Genomic DNA, 18,059 nt, shown 5'->3' on the forward strand with positions numbered 1-18,059 from the left:
GTCTATGCCGACGGCCCCGTCGGCATAGGTAGACGTATGCCGACGGCTTTTCTATGCCTACGGCCTGTCCTAGGCCGTCGATATAGGTCTATCTATGCCGACGGGGGCCGTCGGCATAGATCGGGCCGTCGGCGTAAGCAGTTATTATGGTAGTGTCGGATTTATTCTAACAGATGGCATTGGCTGACCTTTCTTGTTATTTGTCGGCAATGATACATATCATCCAGCCCGGCAACGACATTCGACGTGCCACTCTACCCGCCTGCCCTCCTCCGTCCCAAATTACTTGTCTTAAATTTGTCTAGATACGGATGTAACTAATACTAAAATGCATCGTTGAACCCCGGTGTCCCCCAGATGCTGCATCCATATATTTGGTTTGGGCTCTCCACCGAGAGGAGCAGCGCCGTGTTGCTGGATATAGATTTCTCATGTCGTGTTGCTGGATATAGATTGCTCATGAGACGCTCGGCTCCATCGTCAACACTCTTGGAGATTGACCTGCCTTCTCGGCTACGAGCCATGAAAATATTTTCCTAATTAACAGGGTATATTTCGGCCCTAGCTAATTAAGCCTGATGTGACCTTTGTGGCGTGTGGAATGCAAACACTCAACTGTGATCCGATTATGTGCATTTTTATGCATGTGACCTAACCCTAAACCCTAAACAGAAGAGAACCTCACCCCAAATCAGGGGATAAACAGACTCATAACAGAAGAGAACCTTGAGATCTCCAGCAGTAAGCAATACCAAAATAGGAGTAAAATCGAAGCAACAGTAGCAACACACAAGCAGCAACACACAAGCAGCAGCAGCGCTCAAGCACCAGGATGCAGCACCAGCGGCGGCTGCGCTCAAGCAGTGGCAATGCACAAGCGGCAGCGGCAGCGTACATCCCACGCACGAGCGGCAGAGAGGGCCTCAGCTTCCTGCCTGGGATGCGTCCGCTGCCGTTGAAGTGAAGCTTTTTTCTGACCCAGCCAAAGGCGGACCAAAGCATTCCGTTGTCCGTAGCCCGTCCCCGCCGCCGACCACTGTTTGAGGCCAGGCGGTATTGATGTCGGCCCCCAATTCTCGTACGAGATCGTCACCGACTGATTTGCTGTACATTCTTCAGTTTTTCATGGACATGGCCAACTGCCAATCTGCACCTGACACCATCGGAGTTGTTCGTCAGTAAATTTGTCCAACTCCAGATCAAGAAAAGGTAAATAAATTGATCAAATAAGCTCCTAATTCATTCTGCTTATAGGATGATGAAGATGTTAACATGAGCCCTGGACAGATGTCAGATTCATAACACACTCCAATGTTATACAGTTTGTTTCCGTGGCAGAGTTCTTTTTCTTTTTCAGTTTTACACGCAAATCCTTTTTGAAGTACTTCACTTTGTTTTGTTACTACGACATAACTTTGGCCAAAAGCTGAAACAAATGTCGACCATGTAAAAGCAGGCAAATACATGAATGTAAGATCAGATACGGCGTATGAATCAGAAAAGGTACCTCACGTACGTGTTAATGAAGTAATCAAACAATAAAAAGAAGGTACCTGAAATGGATGTGTCCTGTATCCATCCATCATGCAGCTTCTCTGTTGATGTGCTGGTGAGAGCGAATGCAGAAATATGTACAACATCTTGGGTGGCTGCAGTCTGCAGAGAGATCAACTACCAAATGTTGACCCATAGCTTCTCTGTTGCTGCCATTCTGCATTGTGTACGTAATTCCTCGCTGCATCGGCCTAAGTCAAGTCTCCTGAGTGAATGTGGGAGGCCCATGTCTGGCAGCCTTGTGATGCTCTGACAATGATGGATAGATAACGACTGGAGGGAGGTCAGCCTATGAAGGTTTGCAGGAAGTGACAAGAGACCCTGGCACCATGAGAATTCGAGTTCATGGAGTGAGGTTAGAAGCTGCAACGCTGTCTCTTGTTCCTCTGTTAAGCTCACTAAACCCCCATAGCTAAATTGTAGGTGTGTTAGAGATGTGAGCTGTTTGCAGAAGGGGGTGGAAAGGACAGATGCGTCACTAATCTCAAGAGTTTTCAGTCCAGACCAGATCCCAGAGGCCCCTTGCTGGTGCGACACAAGCTCCAAACAGGATCCCAGGCCAGGGGAGTTAAGTACTTTCAAGGATGTCAAGTTTCTACAGAACTGGAGGCCCTCGATCGACGCAAGTGAGCTGCAGCGCTCAATTTCCAACTCTTTTAGTGCCGTGCAGCATCCCAGCTGTAGAGACGTCAATTCTGGACTGTTTTTGATTTTTAATTCGGTGATGGCAGGAAGGCGGGACAGAAGACGGGACTGGACCCTATCTGTGAGCTTCTGGATCTTAAGTTCTTCAAGTGACGAAGGAAACAGCTGAATTTGACTGCCGCCCTGTTCTTGCTCCAGCAGTTTGAGATCCCATGCACAAGACACCTCCGGATTCATCTCCATCTTCAAGCTGAGAAAGGAGCTGAGATACTGCAAGCCCTCCAGTATAGCCAGCTGGTCACACCCTGTGATTTTCAGCTTCTTTAGGATCGTACATGAATGCAGCTGTACAGACTTCAAACATGGGCCATTACTTAGACTTAACTTTTTGAGGCGGACAAGGCCTCGAGGAGTGAAGGACTGCAAGTTTTCTGGGAGAGGATGGATGCTGAGGTCTTCAAGTGATGGTGGGAGTAATCCAACTTCCACTGTGCCATCATCATTTGTTTCACCCATCAACGATGAGACCAGCTTGGGGCAGTCATGAAGCATTAGCTCCGTAAGAGAGGTGAATCCTGCAAAGTCTCTGTTATTCCCACAGAACTCCAGATCCAGGATGTCGTGAATCCATAATATCTTGAGAGAACAGAGGAGATTATAAGGCAGTTTCAGTTCCTGTTCATCTTCCGTTGAGGTCATCACTGCTGAACCCAAACTGCTGGTACCTACCGTTTCTCTAGGTTGTCTGATTGATAGAAACTTTATCTGTGGACAGTCAGTTAATCGCAACTCCTCAAGGGACTGCGAATGTGAAAGCATTTGCGTTAGCCACCCCCCTGTTACGCCGCATCTTACAATCTGTAGCTTTTTGAGAGATGGGAGAAAAAGGCTGCTTGCGGACCTACTGTTTCCCTGGAGAACCTCTGACATAATGTTTGACTTATTCAGATTAGGGCAGTTGAATATATATAAACATTCTAAAGCGATGAGCTGGCTGAAAGCTTCACTTGAAAGAGAGGCCAAATTTGGACAGTGCCCTATAACAAATGATGTTATGCCCCTAAGGTTATGGAATATCAGGATACTGTCATCCAGCACACTCAACTCATTAGATTCGATAGTGAATTGTCTTTCGATCACTCTCATTGTTGGAAGTGTAGGAACTCCCCTGATGGACAACTCAGTAATTAGACCAGAAGGTGGAAGAGGATGTGACACTACCAAACAAGGGCAATCATGGATGGTGAGTCTACGGAGATTCGATGTCCATTCCTTTTCATCTCCTTGGGAAGGTAAAAATTGCAGAGGTGGAGAAGTCGTTAGACTACTGCAAAATTCCAGGATTGGCATTCTAATCAACACCAACTTCTCCAGAGAAGGAACTGTTAATTCTCTGACATCATGCAGGTCCATCAACTCCAACTCCTTGAGCGCCCTCATTTCTCTTAGTGGGAGGATTGGCCAGTTGCTGCAACATCATATATCAATGTAAGTGTCCAAGAATTTGCAAATGTCTTGAGCATGAAAAATTAGAGAGAAGAAAATTACTTCATTATACGAGGACATTGCCCGATGGAGAGTTTACCAAGAGGCGTAAACCATGACTTCTGCTGTGCATCGAAAGAAGAGTAACTCTGGAAAAGAGTGAACTCATTCAGTTGAGGGCAGTTCTTCATCATCAAAACCCTTAGACTGGAAGTCAATTCCATTCCATAAGAACCAATAAATTTTTCCAATTTTGGCATATCAATCAAGGTCAACTCTTCCAAGGAAGGAACTGAGATTTCCATCAAATTCAACATCCTGATCAATGTTAGCTTCCTAAGGGAAGGCATTTCAATAGATCGAAGAATTTTCCATTCCCTGCAGTTCTCTAGATGAAGTATCTGCAGTGAGGTGACTGAGAGAGTACTGGAAAGCCAGGTTGGGGAGGTAGCACCACCATATCCTGTTATTTCTAGACTTTTGAGATCATGATGTGGTTGGAGACCTTCAAGCACGTCCTTTGCTGCCTCTGGTTGAAGGCTCGTGCTGTTATCCTCCCATGACAAGGACAATATTTCTAGATACTCTTTGTCGAACAGCCTGGCTCCCATCGCCTCTTCTTTAGTCTTCACATTTTCAAGTTGAGAAATTTCAAGTTGTACAAGCTCATCCATGGACTGAAGTTGACTTATCTCAAAACTGTCAGCATTTTGAACTTTGAATCTTAGTTCCTGAAGAGACGCCATGTTGCCAACACAAGCTATTGCATGATGTGCTTTCTCATGAGAAATAAGATGGCGCAAATTAACAAGATTATGCATATCGGTAGGCACAACAAGGTTGCCTTGAACACCCACATTCAATACTTGAAGGTGATAAAATCTTGTCAATGCTTGAGGAAATGCAATGTTGGTGTAGAATCCATCTGACCAAACACTCGGGGTGACAACACTAACACATACAAGATAGCGAAGATGGCATAGATTTAATAAACTGTTTATAAAGCTCATGTCAGTAAATGCCACCCAAATTCTTAGGAACCGTAAACATTTTGCCTTCTTGCATAAAGTATGTAAGGACCCTAATAAATGTATGCTGCTTTGCCCAAACAACATAAAGGTCCTTAATTTTTGCAAAGGCCCAGCCTTCTGAAGTATTTTGTCAAACTTCTCCTTAGGAAGACTGCCATATTCATCTTTATCAAAAACAGTTGTTATGATTGAAAAATGGCGAACACTTGGTCGAATTGCCACATGTTTCAATCCATGTACAGTAGCACACTCATTTGATGAAACCGTCCCTGCCAATTCATGCATTAGATCATGCATAACATAGCATGAGCCATCCTTTTGGAAGAAGCCCAAATCCACTAATCTATCCAAATATTTCTGCCCTGCTTCCTCCAATCTCATCGTAGGGTCTTCGCACTGCACAAAACTTTGTGATATCCAAGCATAGACCAAAATTTCCCATTTAAATTGGTAATCCTCTGGAAACAAAGAGCAGTAAGAGAAACAACGCTGAAGGTGGACTGGAAGATAATCATAACTGAGCTTCAAGATGGGTAAAATATCATCAGCATCTTCAAGAGATTTCCATTTGTCCCGAACTGTCGTCCAATGCTGATAGCTAACATCTGTGTTTAGAAGTGCACCGACACTTCGTGCAGCCAGTGGGCAGCCTTTTAGTGCTTTAGCAATCTCTTTCCCAATAGATTGCAAACTAGGACGGCCCTCGTAGTTCTCATCACCAAATGCACATGCTCTGAAGAAAAGCCAGAACTCCTTATCATCGAGACCATTCACTTCGACCTCAACCATTGTTCCTATCATTTTTGCAACTGATTTCCTTCTTGTTGTTGCTAAAATCATGCAACCAGTTGCTTGATTACTTTTCAAAGGAGCCAAGAAATTAATCCACCCACTCCTGTCTTTGTCTTCCCACATATCGTCCAATACAAGCAGAAATCTTTTGTTTCTGATATTCTTCAAAAGGATGTTCTGCAGTACATCGGGATTGCTTATATTTTCATACTCATGTCTATCTTCACATACATGCTCTAGGATCTCACGTGTTAGCCTCACTTCACTGAAGTCAGTGGACACACAAACCCACATTCGAAGATCAAAAAGACCTACAATTCTTTCATCACGGTATACAAATCTGGCAAGCGTCGTCTTCCCAACACCACCAATGGCGCCGACTAATGGCAAAACAATGAGATCACTAGATTTCCTGTTTATCAGCATAAGTTCTATTATCTTGTCTCTCTCTGCATCCCTTCCGTACACTTTAGATTCAATTGGAACAGAAGTTGTCATGCGAGGATTCCTGGCAGTATTTTGACTCCCACTTGATGTTGCAATGGGGCATGAGGTATCAACCTGGAGAACTCTCTGCACAAGATTTCCAATAGTGCACAATTCATCCACTATTACATTGATCCTCTTAGAAATGTCATGTTTAATCTCAACAGGCAGCATGGTGCTATAACCTGGCTCTTCCTCTTCACGTTTCCTTTTTCTGCCGCACAAGGCCCAACTCAGGGGTCTAGTTATTTGGCTTGCTGCTTTGTATATGAATTCAAAAGCAGAAGATGGAGTGGATGAGGACATACAGCTTGCCTCAGGATTAACATCAGTGGGAGCACTACAACCTTTCCCTGGATAAAAAAACTCTCAGTTATTTGGGGGCGAGCAAATGAAAAACACGTCAAGAAAAGCATATATTATCACATAATTTCTCATAATTAACAAAAGTTTCATAAGGTGCAGACTTCTCTAACTTTTGCCTATAAAAAACAACAAAAGTTGAATAGTTGTAAAAAGATCAGCTGTTCTTGGTTGCATATTAAACTATAGGCCAAGCAGCGCTCACAGTCACAACAATATAAAATAAGTCGAAAGCAACAAACATGGAACGAGATGCGTGAAGCACCTTGTTCGATCTGTTGCTGGAGTCGGTAGTAGTCGAGCTCATCCATCACATCCTCTGAGTCATAAAGCAGATCTCTGAGATCTTCCAGTGACTGGGACAGAGGCTTGTTGTCGATCCTCCTACCCTTGGCAGCAGCAAGAACCATCTGCACATACTTCATCTCAAGTTTGAGCTTGTCCACATCTTCAGCAAGCCCGATTTCACGAGTCCAGGCTTCCATCTGTCCAGTGAACAGGCTCCCAAGGATGCTTTGCACCAGCCATCCTATTGCTGCATCAACAACCGTGCCAAGCAACCCTGACATCTCTTCCCGGCACACCTGAGGCAGCACAGCAAGGGCGGGAGCAAAGGCAGACTTTGCAGAGCGGAGAAACCAAACAGATGCACTTAGAGGAAAGGAGAGGTATAGTGAACCAAAGGCAGGCAACAATTCAGCAAATGAAAAGAGTTGAACAATGCACCGAAAAGCAGCTAACTTTACCAAGTAACACCAGGACCCCTTCAACTGATGCACAGGCCCCTCATGGAAGCTCGAGACGGGGTCCGCACAGCCGTGGAACTATGGAAGCCCTTGCGTGAATTCTTTGGTCCATAGCTGCACTGACTGCAATAAACTCCTTTTTACTGATGAGCATGACATAGCTGTCAGGCATGTGGAAAAGATGAGCTTATGATTGTTACATGACAACTAGAAAGTATTTTGGTGGAAGCTGAGCCTAGAGAAGAGAATAAAAGGATAAGAATTGGTTCTATAGCAGCCTGGAATCTATTCTGTGTATTGGACAAATGGTACAAGCAGTACGGGACAAAACGTCACAAAGGGTCATGCTATCGCTAGGATTAAACTGGGCCCTCGTTAGATGCTTTGATGTTGATGGTTTCTGGTAAGTATGCGCAACCTTGTGCTCATCGACAAATTAACGAGATGCTTGATGTATATGGTTTCTACAACCTTGTAACAAAAGATTGGCATGTAAATTCTCATGCACAAGTTGGGGCAAAACCCAAAATTTCCCGAATATAAGAAACAGCTGAGGCAACAATTGCACAGTTTGATTCCTCGAGTTCACAGTGTCTTCACTGCTATTCTGCGCAGGATATGCGTTTCCAAATTCTGAAGCTAGTATACTCACAAGAAAGAAAGAAAAAAAATCTGAAGGTAGTAGGAACCATTGACCAAACAAGGCTTTGAAATTTTTAGTTAATATATACAGCAGGTAACCAAAATCCCCAGATTATCCAGGAGCGCGTAATCTGGCCAAGGAAGCAACATATGGTACAGAATCGGCAGACTTTTCTTACCGGCGTGCTGCGTAGCAGGGAGGGTGAGCCGCACCAAGGCCCGCGGGCAGGATGAGGCCACGACATGAGTCCTCCACCACTCGACGCCGACGGGATGGTGCGATGGAGATCGCCGACTTTACGTTGATGGCTGCGCAAAGGCCACCACCCCAGCCGCGCGTGGACCCCGCATCGCAGATTCTCCGGCGGGGCATTTCGTCGAACACGTCCGGGCGGCGAACGCGCTGAGCAGTCGCGACCTTGGCCGGCCGGGATGCGGATGAACACTCCCGGAGCGCGCGCGAAATTTCCTCCAAGACAGCCGGGATGCGGGGAAGATGGGCGCACGCGCGCCGCTGAAGCCATGGCGGCTGCGAGAGGTGTGAGTTGGAGAGTGGCGCCGAGGCCGTGATGAGCACCGGATATTCTCACACCTACTCCCTCCGTTCCATAATGTAGTGCCCATAGAGTTTTACAAAAGTCAAACATTACAAACTTTGACCATGTTTATAGAGAAAAGTAGGTACATCTAGAATACCAAATGCACATCATAGGATACATCGTGAGTTATATTTTCATAATGTACATGTTTGTTATTGTAGATGTAGACAAATTTTTCTATACACTTGGTCAAAGTTGGTAAAGTTTGACTTTGACAAAAATCTATAGGCACTACATTGTGGAATGGAGGGAGTATTATTTTTTTTATTTTTTTTGAGAGCAAAGCAAAACTTTATTACTTAACAGTACCTGCTACAGTGCGTCTCAGATCTGAGATCCGTTTTAACCTAACGGTTGACTTTTTCCTCTCCCCCTTAATCTTTTATGCATACTTTGACCGCCCGTAACTTTGCATCCGTAGCTCCGTTTTGGGCGTATAGCATATCAAAATGTTCGCCTCGACGAGTACACCATTTCATTCCATTGCATCATTTTCATTTGAGTTCATCTTGATGCCAGAAATGCTGTTAGAAGGAGGCTTCGTGAGTTAATTGTCAGATCTGCTAGTTCATCTTAGACTTTTGTCATTTTTGCCATGATTATTGTGTGCATGCTATGCCTGTGAGTCCTCATATGTTTTGTTAAACATTTTGTCTTCTTTCCAGAGGTGCAACCCATGCATTTTTAGGATGTGTGTGGTGACTTGTGCAAGCTTGCAAAGTGAGGCATCCGGTAAATCTGTTTTCAAGGACTTAGTTGTTTTCACTAAGTCTGGGTTATTTTAGTTCATGATGCCATATGTTCAGCTTGTTTCCTAGTGATCCGTGCCTCTTTTGAGGATGATCAGTAAAGGAGTTTTGTTAATCATGTTATGCTCTATCCAACCATGTCTTTGTTTGTAATTATGAAGCACCATAGCTTGAGTCAATCGAGCTCTACTTTTGCTTCGTTGTGAATCTGGGCAGATCGTCAACTCGTTTGCGATTTTGCCGGCGTTGTTGTAGTTGATCCGTGCATGCTATGCCATTGTTCTTGCCATGTCTAGCTGGTATTTTGTGCCTTCTTAATGCGTGTATGCTTGCCTTGCCATGACTTGCACCGTAGTGAGTGCATCAAGCTCGTTTACATGCCTTCGTGAGTTATATTTCAGCATGTCTCAGTTTTCACTAAGTCTGAAAACTGATTGTGTTTTAGCTATGTTCGTGTGCCCGTTAATATATTTTGTGAACCCTTTTGGCCCCAGGTCACTTTGTGTCTTTTGTTAAGCTTGTTGAGTAGCTCCATGCCATGTTCTTACTTGTATTAATCAGGTCATGTATCATGTTGTTTTGCTGCTCCGAAGAGGGCTTCGTGATCTGAAATTTCAGACAAGTGTTAAATTCACTAACTCTGGAATCTATTTTGCATTTGCGTTTTTGCCATGCTTATTTGAACCTCATAATGGATGAATTGGCTGTGGCTCAGTGCTAGTCTTTTGTTAAGCATCTTGTGGGCATCCCTGCCATGTCTTTTGTTGTCATGTTTGGTGGCTGTAGCATATTCATTTCGTTGCATTTAGACACCTACTTGCTGTAAATCGCAGACCGGTGTCATTTTTGAAATGCTTGCCATTTCCAAACCGTAACTCCGATTCCAATGATCTTTATATCGTTTTCAAGCGATTTCATCTCATATTTCCAGTGGCACCCTTGGAATTCCAAGTTGAGGCCAGGTTCATGCATTTCCTGTCATATCTTGCATTTTGCATCCCGCATCGCATCCCTCTTAGCATGTCATCATTTCATCATATTGATTGGTCTTGCACGTGGTTGATTGTATCCTTGTTGCTTGTTTGTCTTGTTGGGTAGAGCCGGGAGACGAGTTCGCTACCGAGGAGCCCGTTGAGTTTGCTTGTGAGGATCCAGTCAACTCTGACAACTGTGCAGGCAAGATGATCATACCCTCGAAATCACTACTATCTTTGCTATGCTAGTTTGCTCGCTCTTGCTATGCTAATGCTACGATGCCTACCTTTTGCTTGTCAGCCTCCCAATTGCCATGTTGAACCCCTAACCCACCTTGTCCTAGCAAACTATTGATTGGCTATGTTACCGCTTTGCTCAGCCCCTTCTTATAGCGTTGCTAGTTGCAGGTGAAGATTGGAGCCGTTCCTTGTTGGAACATTTATTTACTTGTTGGGATATCATTATATTGCTATGTTATTTTAATGCATCTATACTTGGTAAAGGGTGGAAGCTCGGTCTCTCGCCTAGTGTTTTGTTCCACTCTTGCCGCCCTAGTTTCCGTCATATCGGTGTTATGTTCCCGGATTTTGCGTTCCTCACGCGGTTGGGTTATAATGGGAACCCCTTGACAATTCGCCTTGATTAAAGCTTTTCCAGCAATGCCCAACATTGGTTTTACCATTTGACACCTAGCCCTTTTTCTTTCCCTTGGGTTCTGCAGACTCAAGGGTCATCTTATTTTTTAACCCCCCCCCGGGCCAGTGCTCCTCTGAGTGTTGGTCCAACCGAGTGATGTCTGGGGCTACCAGGGGCAACTCTGGGCTGGCCTACCCGTCGTCTTGCTCATCTGAGTGTGCCCTGAGAAAGAGATATGTGCAACTCCTATCGGGATTTGTCGGCACATTCGGGCGGTGTTGCTGGTCTTGTTTTAACCTGTCGAAGTGTCTTGAGTTACCGAGATACCGAGTCTGATCGGGACGTCTTGGGAGGAGGTCTATTCCTTCGTTGACCGTGAGAGCTTGTCATGGGCTAAGTTGGGACTCCCCTGCAGGGATTGAACTTTCGAAAGCCGTGCCCGCGGTTATGGGCAGATGGGAATTTGTTAATGTCCGGTTGTAGATAACTTAAACCTTAATTAATTAAACTGAATCAACTGAGTGTGTTACCGTGATGGCCTCTTCTCGGCGGAGTCCGGGAAGTGGACACGGTGTTGGAGTTATGCTTGCGCAGGTTGATCCTCTAGATTCTCGCTCGTGCCTTGACTCCTCTTCTCGCTCTCTTTTGCGGATAAGTTAGCTACCATACATGCTAGCCGCTAGCTGTAGCTCCACATATATTTGCCTTATCCATTCCTATAAGCTTAAATATTCTTGATCGCGAGGGTGTGAGATTGCTGAGTCCCTGTGGCTCACAGATACTATAATTCCAGATGCAGGTCCAGGTGATTCCGCTCGAGGTGACGATTACGAGCTCAAGTGGGAGTTCGACGAGGACTCTCAGCGTTATTATGTTTCCTTTCCCGATGATCAGTAGTGGTGCCTAGTTGGGGTTTGATTCAGGGCCTTGTCGTAGGTTGGGTTTTTTTCTTCTATTTTGGCGCCGTAGTCGGGCCATGAGTGCTTGTATGATGGATGTTATTTATGTACTTTGATGTGACGTGGCGAGTGTAAGCCAACTATGTTTCTCCCCCTTTTTATTATGCTTTACATGGGATGTTGTGATGATTTCCTAACTTGCGACATTGCTTTCAATGCGGTTATGTCTCTAAGTCGTGCCTCGACACGTGGGAGCTATAGCCGCATCGAGGGCGTTACAAGTTGGTATCAGAGCCTTCCCCGACTTTAGGAGCCCCATTGCTTGATCGTTTTTAGCAGCCGAGTTGTGTCTAGAAAATGTTTTGAGTCAATTAGGATTTATATATCGGAGAGCTTAGGAATTATTTTTACTTCCCAGTCTCCTCATCGCTCTGGTAAGGCATCCTGACGTAGAGTTTTGACTCTTCTCTTCTCAAATTTCACTAAATTTTTTTTAGGATCACGCGAGTATCTTGGATTTGTTCTGATGGCTTATGATGAGAATACTGTCTTGGTGCCTCCTGTCAGGGGTTTAGTGGAAGTGTCCCGGGGAGTTGAGCTCTGAAGTGTTGTCATCATAATTTTATCGTTGCAATTCTGGAATACTTGAGATATGTTCGCCGACATCGAAAATCTCTTTTATGCAGTTCGTTGGTGAGATAACCTCGACGCCACCCAGTACTGGGGCGGGAGTTTGGGAGTATCGCCATAACTTGTATAACGGATGTTTTTCGAAGGTTGAGGTAGATGGTTTCCAAAGTTTTCTTGGTTATGTGTTGAAGGATGGATACAGCTGGATGTAGGATTTGCTAGTTTGGGTGAGATATTATGCTTCCCCTGTATCCCCAACACCTGATTGCATAACCGGAAAGGTTCGGGAGTTTCATAGGTGGGAATTCTAGTAGCTCTAGTTCTTCTTTCACGGATATTGGTTTGAGATTGGGATTTCTTACCGATTATTCGTTCTTGATCCGTACCTTGTTGATTTATTTCTCTACCTTAATTCTATGTGGCTTCTCAATTTATGGATATGTGACCATTTGAAGAGGAATGCATTCATTCATTTTGTTCGGATGTGAAGACTATATGTTGCAATTTTCATTCCGTTGGATTCAGCTTAAATATTTATCTGTCTATGTGCTAATGGTGGTCAACCTCTTCAGGATGGCTCCCGCTAAGAGCACCAGTCAGAACCAGAATCAAGATCCGCCACCACCTCCACCTCCTCCAGAGGCATGGCAAGCTGTGATGGCCGCAACCAATGCAAACACTCAGCTGATCATGCGAATTCTCCAAGAGCACAATCAAGGCAGTCAAGGGAATCAAGGCAGCAATCAGAGTCACTTTGCTACACTCAACCAGTTCCTTGCTAACGGGCCTAAGACTTTCAGCAATTGTGTTGAGGCAACCGATGCTGACGATTGGCTTGTGGATCTGTGTAAGCATTTCGAGTGCAGCAACATCAGGCCTGAGGACTTTGTGAAGTTCGCTTCCTTCCAACTCAAAGATCAAGCTGCAGAATGGTTCCAGCAGTACAAGGATTCCAGAGGTGGACGTGTTATCACTTGGGATGATTTCCGTCGAGATTTCCGAGCTCATCACATTCCGCAGAGCGTGGTTGAAAGCAAGCGTGAGGAATTCCGCAATCTGAAGCAAGGCTCTTTGTCTGTCTATGACTACAACAAATTGTTCCAGAAGCTTGCCCGCTTTGCCAAGCAGGACGTGTCTGATGAGAAGAGCATGATATATCAGTTCAGGGGTGGTGTCAGGGAAGATATTCAGCTCGCTCTTGTTCTCTTCGAGCCCTTGAGATACGATGAGTTCTACAACATGGCACTGAAGCAAGAGGCTGCTCAGTTGAGGTGTGATGCTTCCAGGAAGCGAGTCAGAGATGTTACTCCTTCTTCCTCTACTCAAGTGGCCAAGCAGCAGAAGTTTTGGCTTCCTCCTCCTCCGTTCCGTCAGCCGTATCAGCAGAAGAGCAAAGGTAGCAGTGGTTCTTCCCACCCACCCAACCCAGGCTTTTAGAACAAGACTTCGTCTCAAGCTCCAAGATCGAGTGCCCCGTATCACCGTCCGCTTTCAGAGGTCACGTGCCACAAGTGCCAACAGAAGGGTCACTATGCCAACAAGTGTTTCAACCAGAGGCGTCTTCCTCCTCCTCCTCCTGTGAGATCGGCAAGTACAGCTGTGGTCAAGCATATCCCCAAGTCCGCCAAGGTCAACTTGCTGAATGCAGCTCAGGCAGAGGAATCACTAGATGTGATCATGGGTAACCTTCCTGTTAATGACATTCCCGCAAGAGTTCTTTTTGACACTGGTGCATCTTTATCATTTTTGTCGAAGCCTTTTGCATCCATGCATGATGTTCATACTATTGATTTGCCTAAGCCGATAGCGGTTTCTTCTCCGGGTTTGTTCATGAACACCAAAATGATGGCTCCGGATGTTTCTATCACATTGGGTGACTACAAGTTTCTTTCTTCTCCTATGGTGCTTGGTAACTCGGATATTGATCTTATTCTCGGAATGGATTGGCTTTCTAAGCACAAGGCTCAGCTTGATTGTGCAGCCAGGCAGATTCAATTGACTCATTCGTCTGAGGATGTAATTGTCTTTGCCGCTCGGGATAATACTATCCGTCTGTTTTCTCTCAATGAGAAGGGTGAATTGGATGCCATCTCTCAAATTCCAGTCGTTTGCGAATATCAAGACGTCTTTCCAGAAGAGCTCCCAGGAATGCCTCCGCACCGGCCAGTTGAATTCGTTATTGAACTTGAGCCTGGCACAGAACCTGTGTGCAAACGTCCTTACAAGCTTGGACCTGAAGAGTTGAAGGAGCTGACGAAGCAACTCGATGAGCAAGAAAGAATGGGTCTCATCCGGCCTAGTACTTCTCCGTGGGGTTGTGGTGTTCTTTTTGTGAAGATGAAGGATGGAACGGACCGACTTTGTGTTGATTACCGTCCACTGAACAAGAAGACCATCAAGAACAAATACCCACTTCCCAACATCAATGAGCTGTTCGAACAACTCAAAGGTGCCCAAGTATTCTCCAAGCTTGATCTCCGTATGGGTTATCACCAGATTCGCATTCGTGAAGAAGATATTCCTAAGACAGCATTCAGAACAAGCTTTGGTTCATATGAATACACTGTCATGTCTTTTGACCTCGCCAACGCTCCTCCGACGTTCTCTCGCATGATGAATTTCATCTTCAACGCCTACACCAATGACTTCGTTTTGTTCTATCTCGACGACATTCTGGTCTTCTCGAAGAACAAGGAAGATCATGCCAAACACTTGCATTTGGTTCTCGATAAGCTCAGGGAACATCAGTTCTACGCCAAGTTCTCCAAGTGTGAATTTTGGCTCGATGAGGTTCTTTATCTTGGTCATATCATCTCTGCCAAGGGCATTTCCGTGAATCCTGAGAAGGTGTCTGCAATTGTGAATTGGGAACCTCCTCAGAACGTGAAGCAACTCCGCAGTTTTCTCGGTCTCGCAAGCTATTGCCGAAGATTCGTTGAAAACTTTTCTAAGATTGCGAAGCCTCTCTCAAATCTTCTTCAGAAGCACGTCAAGTACGTTTGGTCTCCGGAGTGTGATATTGCTTTCAACACTTTGAAAGAGAAGTTGATCACTGCTCCAGTTTTGACTCCACCTGATGAATCCAAGCCGTACGAGGTCTTTTGTGATGCCTCTCTCCAAGGTCTTGGCGCAGTTTTGATGCAAGAGAAGAAAGTTGTTGCTTATACATCTCGCCAATTGAAGCCTAATGAGAAGAACTACCCCACTCATGATCTCGAGTTGGCGGCAGTTGTGCATGCTCTGTTGACTTGGATACATCTTCTTTTGGGAAGAAAAGTGGATATTTTCACTGATCACAAGAGTCTCAAGTACATCTTCACTCAGCCTAATCTCAACCTAAGGCAAACTCGATGGGTCGAAATGATTCAAGAGTATAATCCGAGTATTGAGTATACTCCAGGCAAGGCCAATGTGATCGCTGACGCTTTGAGCAGGAAGGCCTACTGCAACAGTCTGATTCTCAAGCCTTATCAACCCGAGCTTTGTGAAGCTTTCCGCAAACTTAATCTGCAAGTTGTTCCTCAAGGTTTCCTCGCCAACCTTCTAGTCTCTCCTACCTTAGAAGACCAGATTCGCCAAGCCCAGCTTCTTGATGCTATGGTGAAAAAGGTGAAGATTGGGATTGCCAAGAGTCAGTCCAAGTACAAGTGCTACTGCCTTGATGACAAGGACACTCTCTTCTTCGAGGATCGAATTGTTGTGCCCAAAGGTGAACTTCGTAAAGTGATCATGAACAAGGCTCACAATTCTCTCCTCTCCATCCACCCTGGGAGCACGAAGATGTATCAGGACCTCAAGCAAGCTTATTGGTGGACTCGAATGAAGCACGAGATCGCTCAATTCGTAAATGAATGTGATGTCTGCAGAAGAGTGAAGGCAGAACACCAAAGGCCAGCTGGTCTCCTCCAACCTCTTGCCATTCTAGAATGGAAGTTTGACCACATTGAAATGGACTTCGTGACTGGGTTTCCAAAGTCCAAGCGTGGCAATGATGCTATATTTGTTGTCATCGACAAGCTCACCAAAGTGGCTCACTTTCTGCCTATCAAAGAGTCGATCACTGCAGCTCAATTGGCGGAACTCTATACCTCTCGCATTGTCTCTCTGCACGGTATTCCTCAAGTGATATCTTCAGACCGTGGTAGCATCTTTACCTCGAAGTTTTGGGATTCTTTTCAGAAGGCCATGGGCACCAACATCCGCTTCAGCACAGCTTTCCATCCTCAAACAAGCGGTCAAGTCGAGCATGTCAACCAGATTCTTGAAGATATGCTCAGGGCTTGTGTGATCTCCTTCGGCATGAAGTGGGAGGATTGTCTTCCTTATGCTGAATTCTCTTATAACAACAGTTTTCAAGCAAGTTCGGGCAAGGCCCCATTTGAAATTCTATATGGCAGGAAGTGCCGTACCCCTCTCAACTGGTCTGAAACCGGTGAAAGTCAGCTGCTGGGTAATGACTTAATCATAGAAGCAGAAGAAATGTGCAAAGTCATTCGTGATAACCTCAAAGCAGCCCAATCCCGCCAGAAGAGCTACTATGATAGTAAGCACCGTGATTTGGCTTTCGAGATCGTAGATCATGTTTACCTCCGTGTCTCTCCTATGAAAGGTACTCGTCACTTCGGTATCAAAGGGAAGCTTGCCCCTAGATACGTGGGACCTTTCAAGATTGTCAGCAAGAGAGGCGACCTCGCCTATCAACTCGAGCTTCCTTCAAACTTTGCAAATGTTCATGATGTGTTCCATGTCTCTCAGCTTCGAAAGTGCTTCAAGACTCCTAACCGCACCGTCAACTTCGAGGACATTGAGCTCCAAGAAGATCTCTCCTATCGTGAGCACTCAGTTGCTATTCTTGAAGAGACTGAACGCAAGACTCGCAACCAGTCAATCGAATTTCTCAAAGTCAAGTGGTCTCACCATTCCGACCGTGAAGCTACCTGGGAACGCGAGGATCACCTCCGCTCTGAGTAGCCGGAGTTCTTTCAGTCCTAGATCTCGGGACGAGATCTTTTCGTAGTGGTGGAGTGTTGTAACACCCCGGATGTAACTTTCCCAATTTGTACTCCAACTCTTGCCGTTTCCGGCGTTAAGTTATATTTATTTCTCGGGTTCGGGTCTTTGTCTCCGTGTGTTGTTTTTGTTTTCATGCATCTCATATCATGTCATCATGTGCATTGCATTCGCATACGTGTTCATCTCATGCATTCGAGCATTTTCCCCGTTGTCCGTTTTGCATTCCGGCGCTTCGTTCTCCTCCGGTGGTCATTTCTAGCTTTCTTTCGAGTGTGGGGATTAAACATTTCCGGTTTGGACCGAGACTTGTCATGCGGCCTTGGTTTACTACCGGTAGACCGCCTGTCAAGTTTTGTACCATTTGGACTTCATTTGATACTCCAACGGTTAACCGAGGGACCGGAAAGGCCTCGTGTGTGTTGCAGCCCAACACCCCTCCAATTTAACCCAAAACCCACCAAACTCTACTCCATGTCCTAGAGCGTTCGATCACGATCGCGTGGCCGAAAACCGCACCTCATTTGGACTCTCCTAGCTCCACTTATGCCTATATATACACCCCCTTTCCAAATCTCAGATTTCTCCCCATCCAACCCTAGATCCACCCCACGCGCCCGCCGGACAAAGTCCCTGCCGACGGACACGTCCGAATCTCCTCTCTGCTGCCACGTGGCACACCATGATTCGCCACCGCCGCCGGACCACTTCGCCGCCTCCCGCCGCGTCAGGCCCGCGGGGCCCGCGTCTGGCCCGCGGGGCCCAACTCCCTCCGCCGCCTCCTCGCCCCGAGAGCCCATCGCCCCGCCGCCGTCTT

The 18,059-nt window shown here is 45.7% G+C and overlaps 1 protein-coding gene across 2 annotated transcripts; it reads right to left on the reverse strand.

Annotated features, from left to right (window-relative positions):
- Positions 1-705: 705 nt before the first annotated feature.
- Positions 706-8,274, reverse strand: LOC119318732 (probable disease resistance protein RF9). Of its 2 annotated transcripts, none has more exons than XM_037593324.1 (6): positions 7,924-8,274; positions 7,103-7,245; positions 6,622-6,976; positions 3,748-6,346; positions 1,554-3,667; positions 706-1,153 (listed from the first exon to the last, which is right to left on the reverse strand). In XM_037593324.1, exons 3-5 carry the CDS (start codon positions 6,923-6,925, stop codon positions 1,672-1,674), a joined length of 4,899 nt encoding a protein of 1,632 aa, XP_037449221.1. In that variant the 5' UTR covers positions 6,926-6,976; positions 7,103-7,245; positions 7,924-8,274; the 3' UTR covers positions 706-1,153; positions 1,554-1,671. The 2 variants fall into 2 exon arrangements, with proteins under 2 accessions (XP_037449221.1, XP_037449220.1); XM_037593323.1 differs by having other exon boundaries at positions 7,103-7,263.
- Positions 8,275-18,059: the final 9,785 nt, after the last annotated feature.

This window comes from Triticum dicoccoides, chromosome 6A (assembly GCF_002162155.2).
Source record: "Triticum dicoccoides isolate Atlit2015 ecotype Zavitan chromosome 6A, WEW_v2.0, whole genome shotgun sequence".
NCBI lineage: Eukaryota > Viridiplantae > Streptophyta > Magnoliopsida > Poales > Poaceae > Triticum > Triticum dicoccoides.

Coding starts and splice junctions, on each gene's coding strand:
- LOC119318732 (XM_037593324.1), bottom strand. CDS start 6,925: ATGTCAGGGTTGCTTGGCACGGTTGTTGATGCAGCAATAGGATGGCTG. Junction 6,347..6,621: donor CCAGCAACAGATCGAACAAG/GTGCTTCACGCA, acceptor TTTTTTATCCAG/GGAAAGGTTGTAGTGCTCCC. Junction 3,668..3,747: donor CAATGTCCTCGTATAATGAA/GTAATTTTCTTC, acceptor ATGATGTTGCAG/CAACTGGCCAATCCTCCCAC.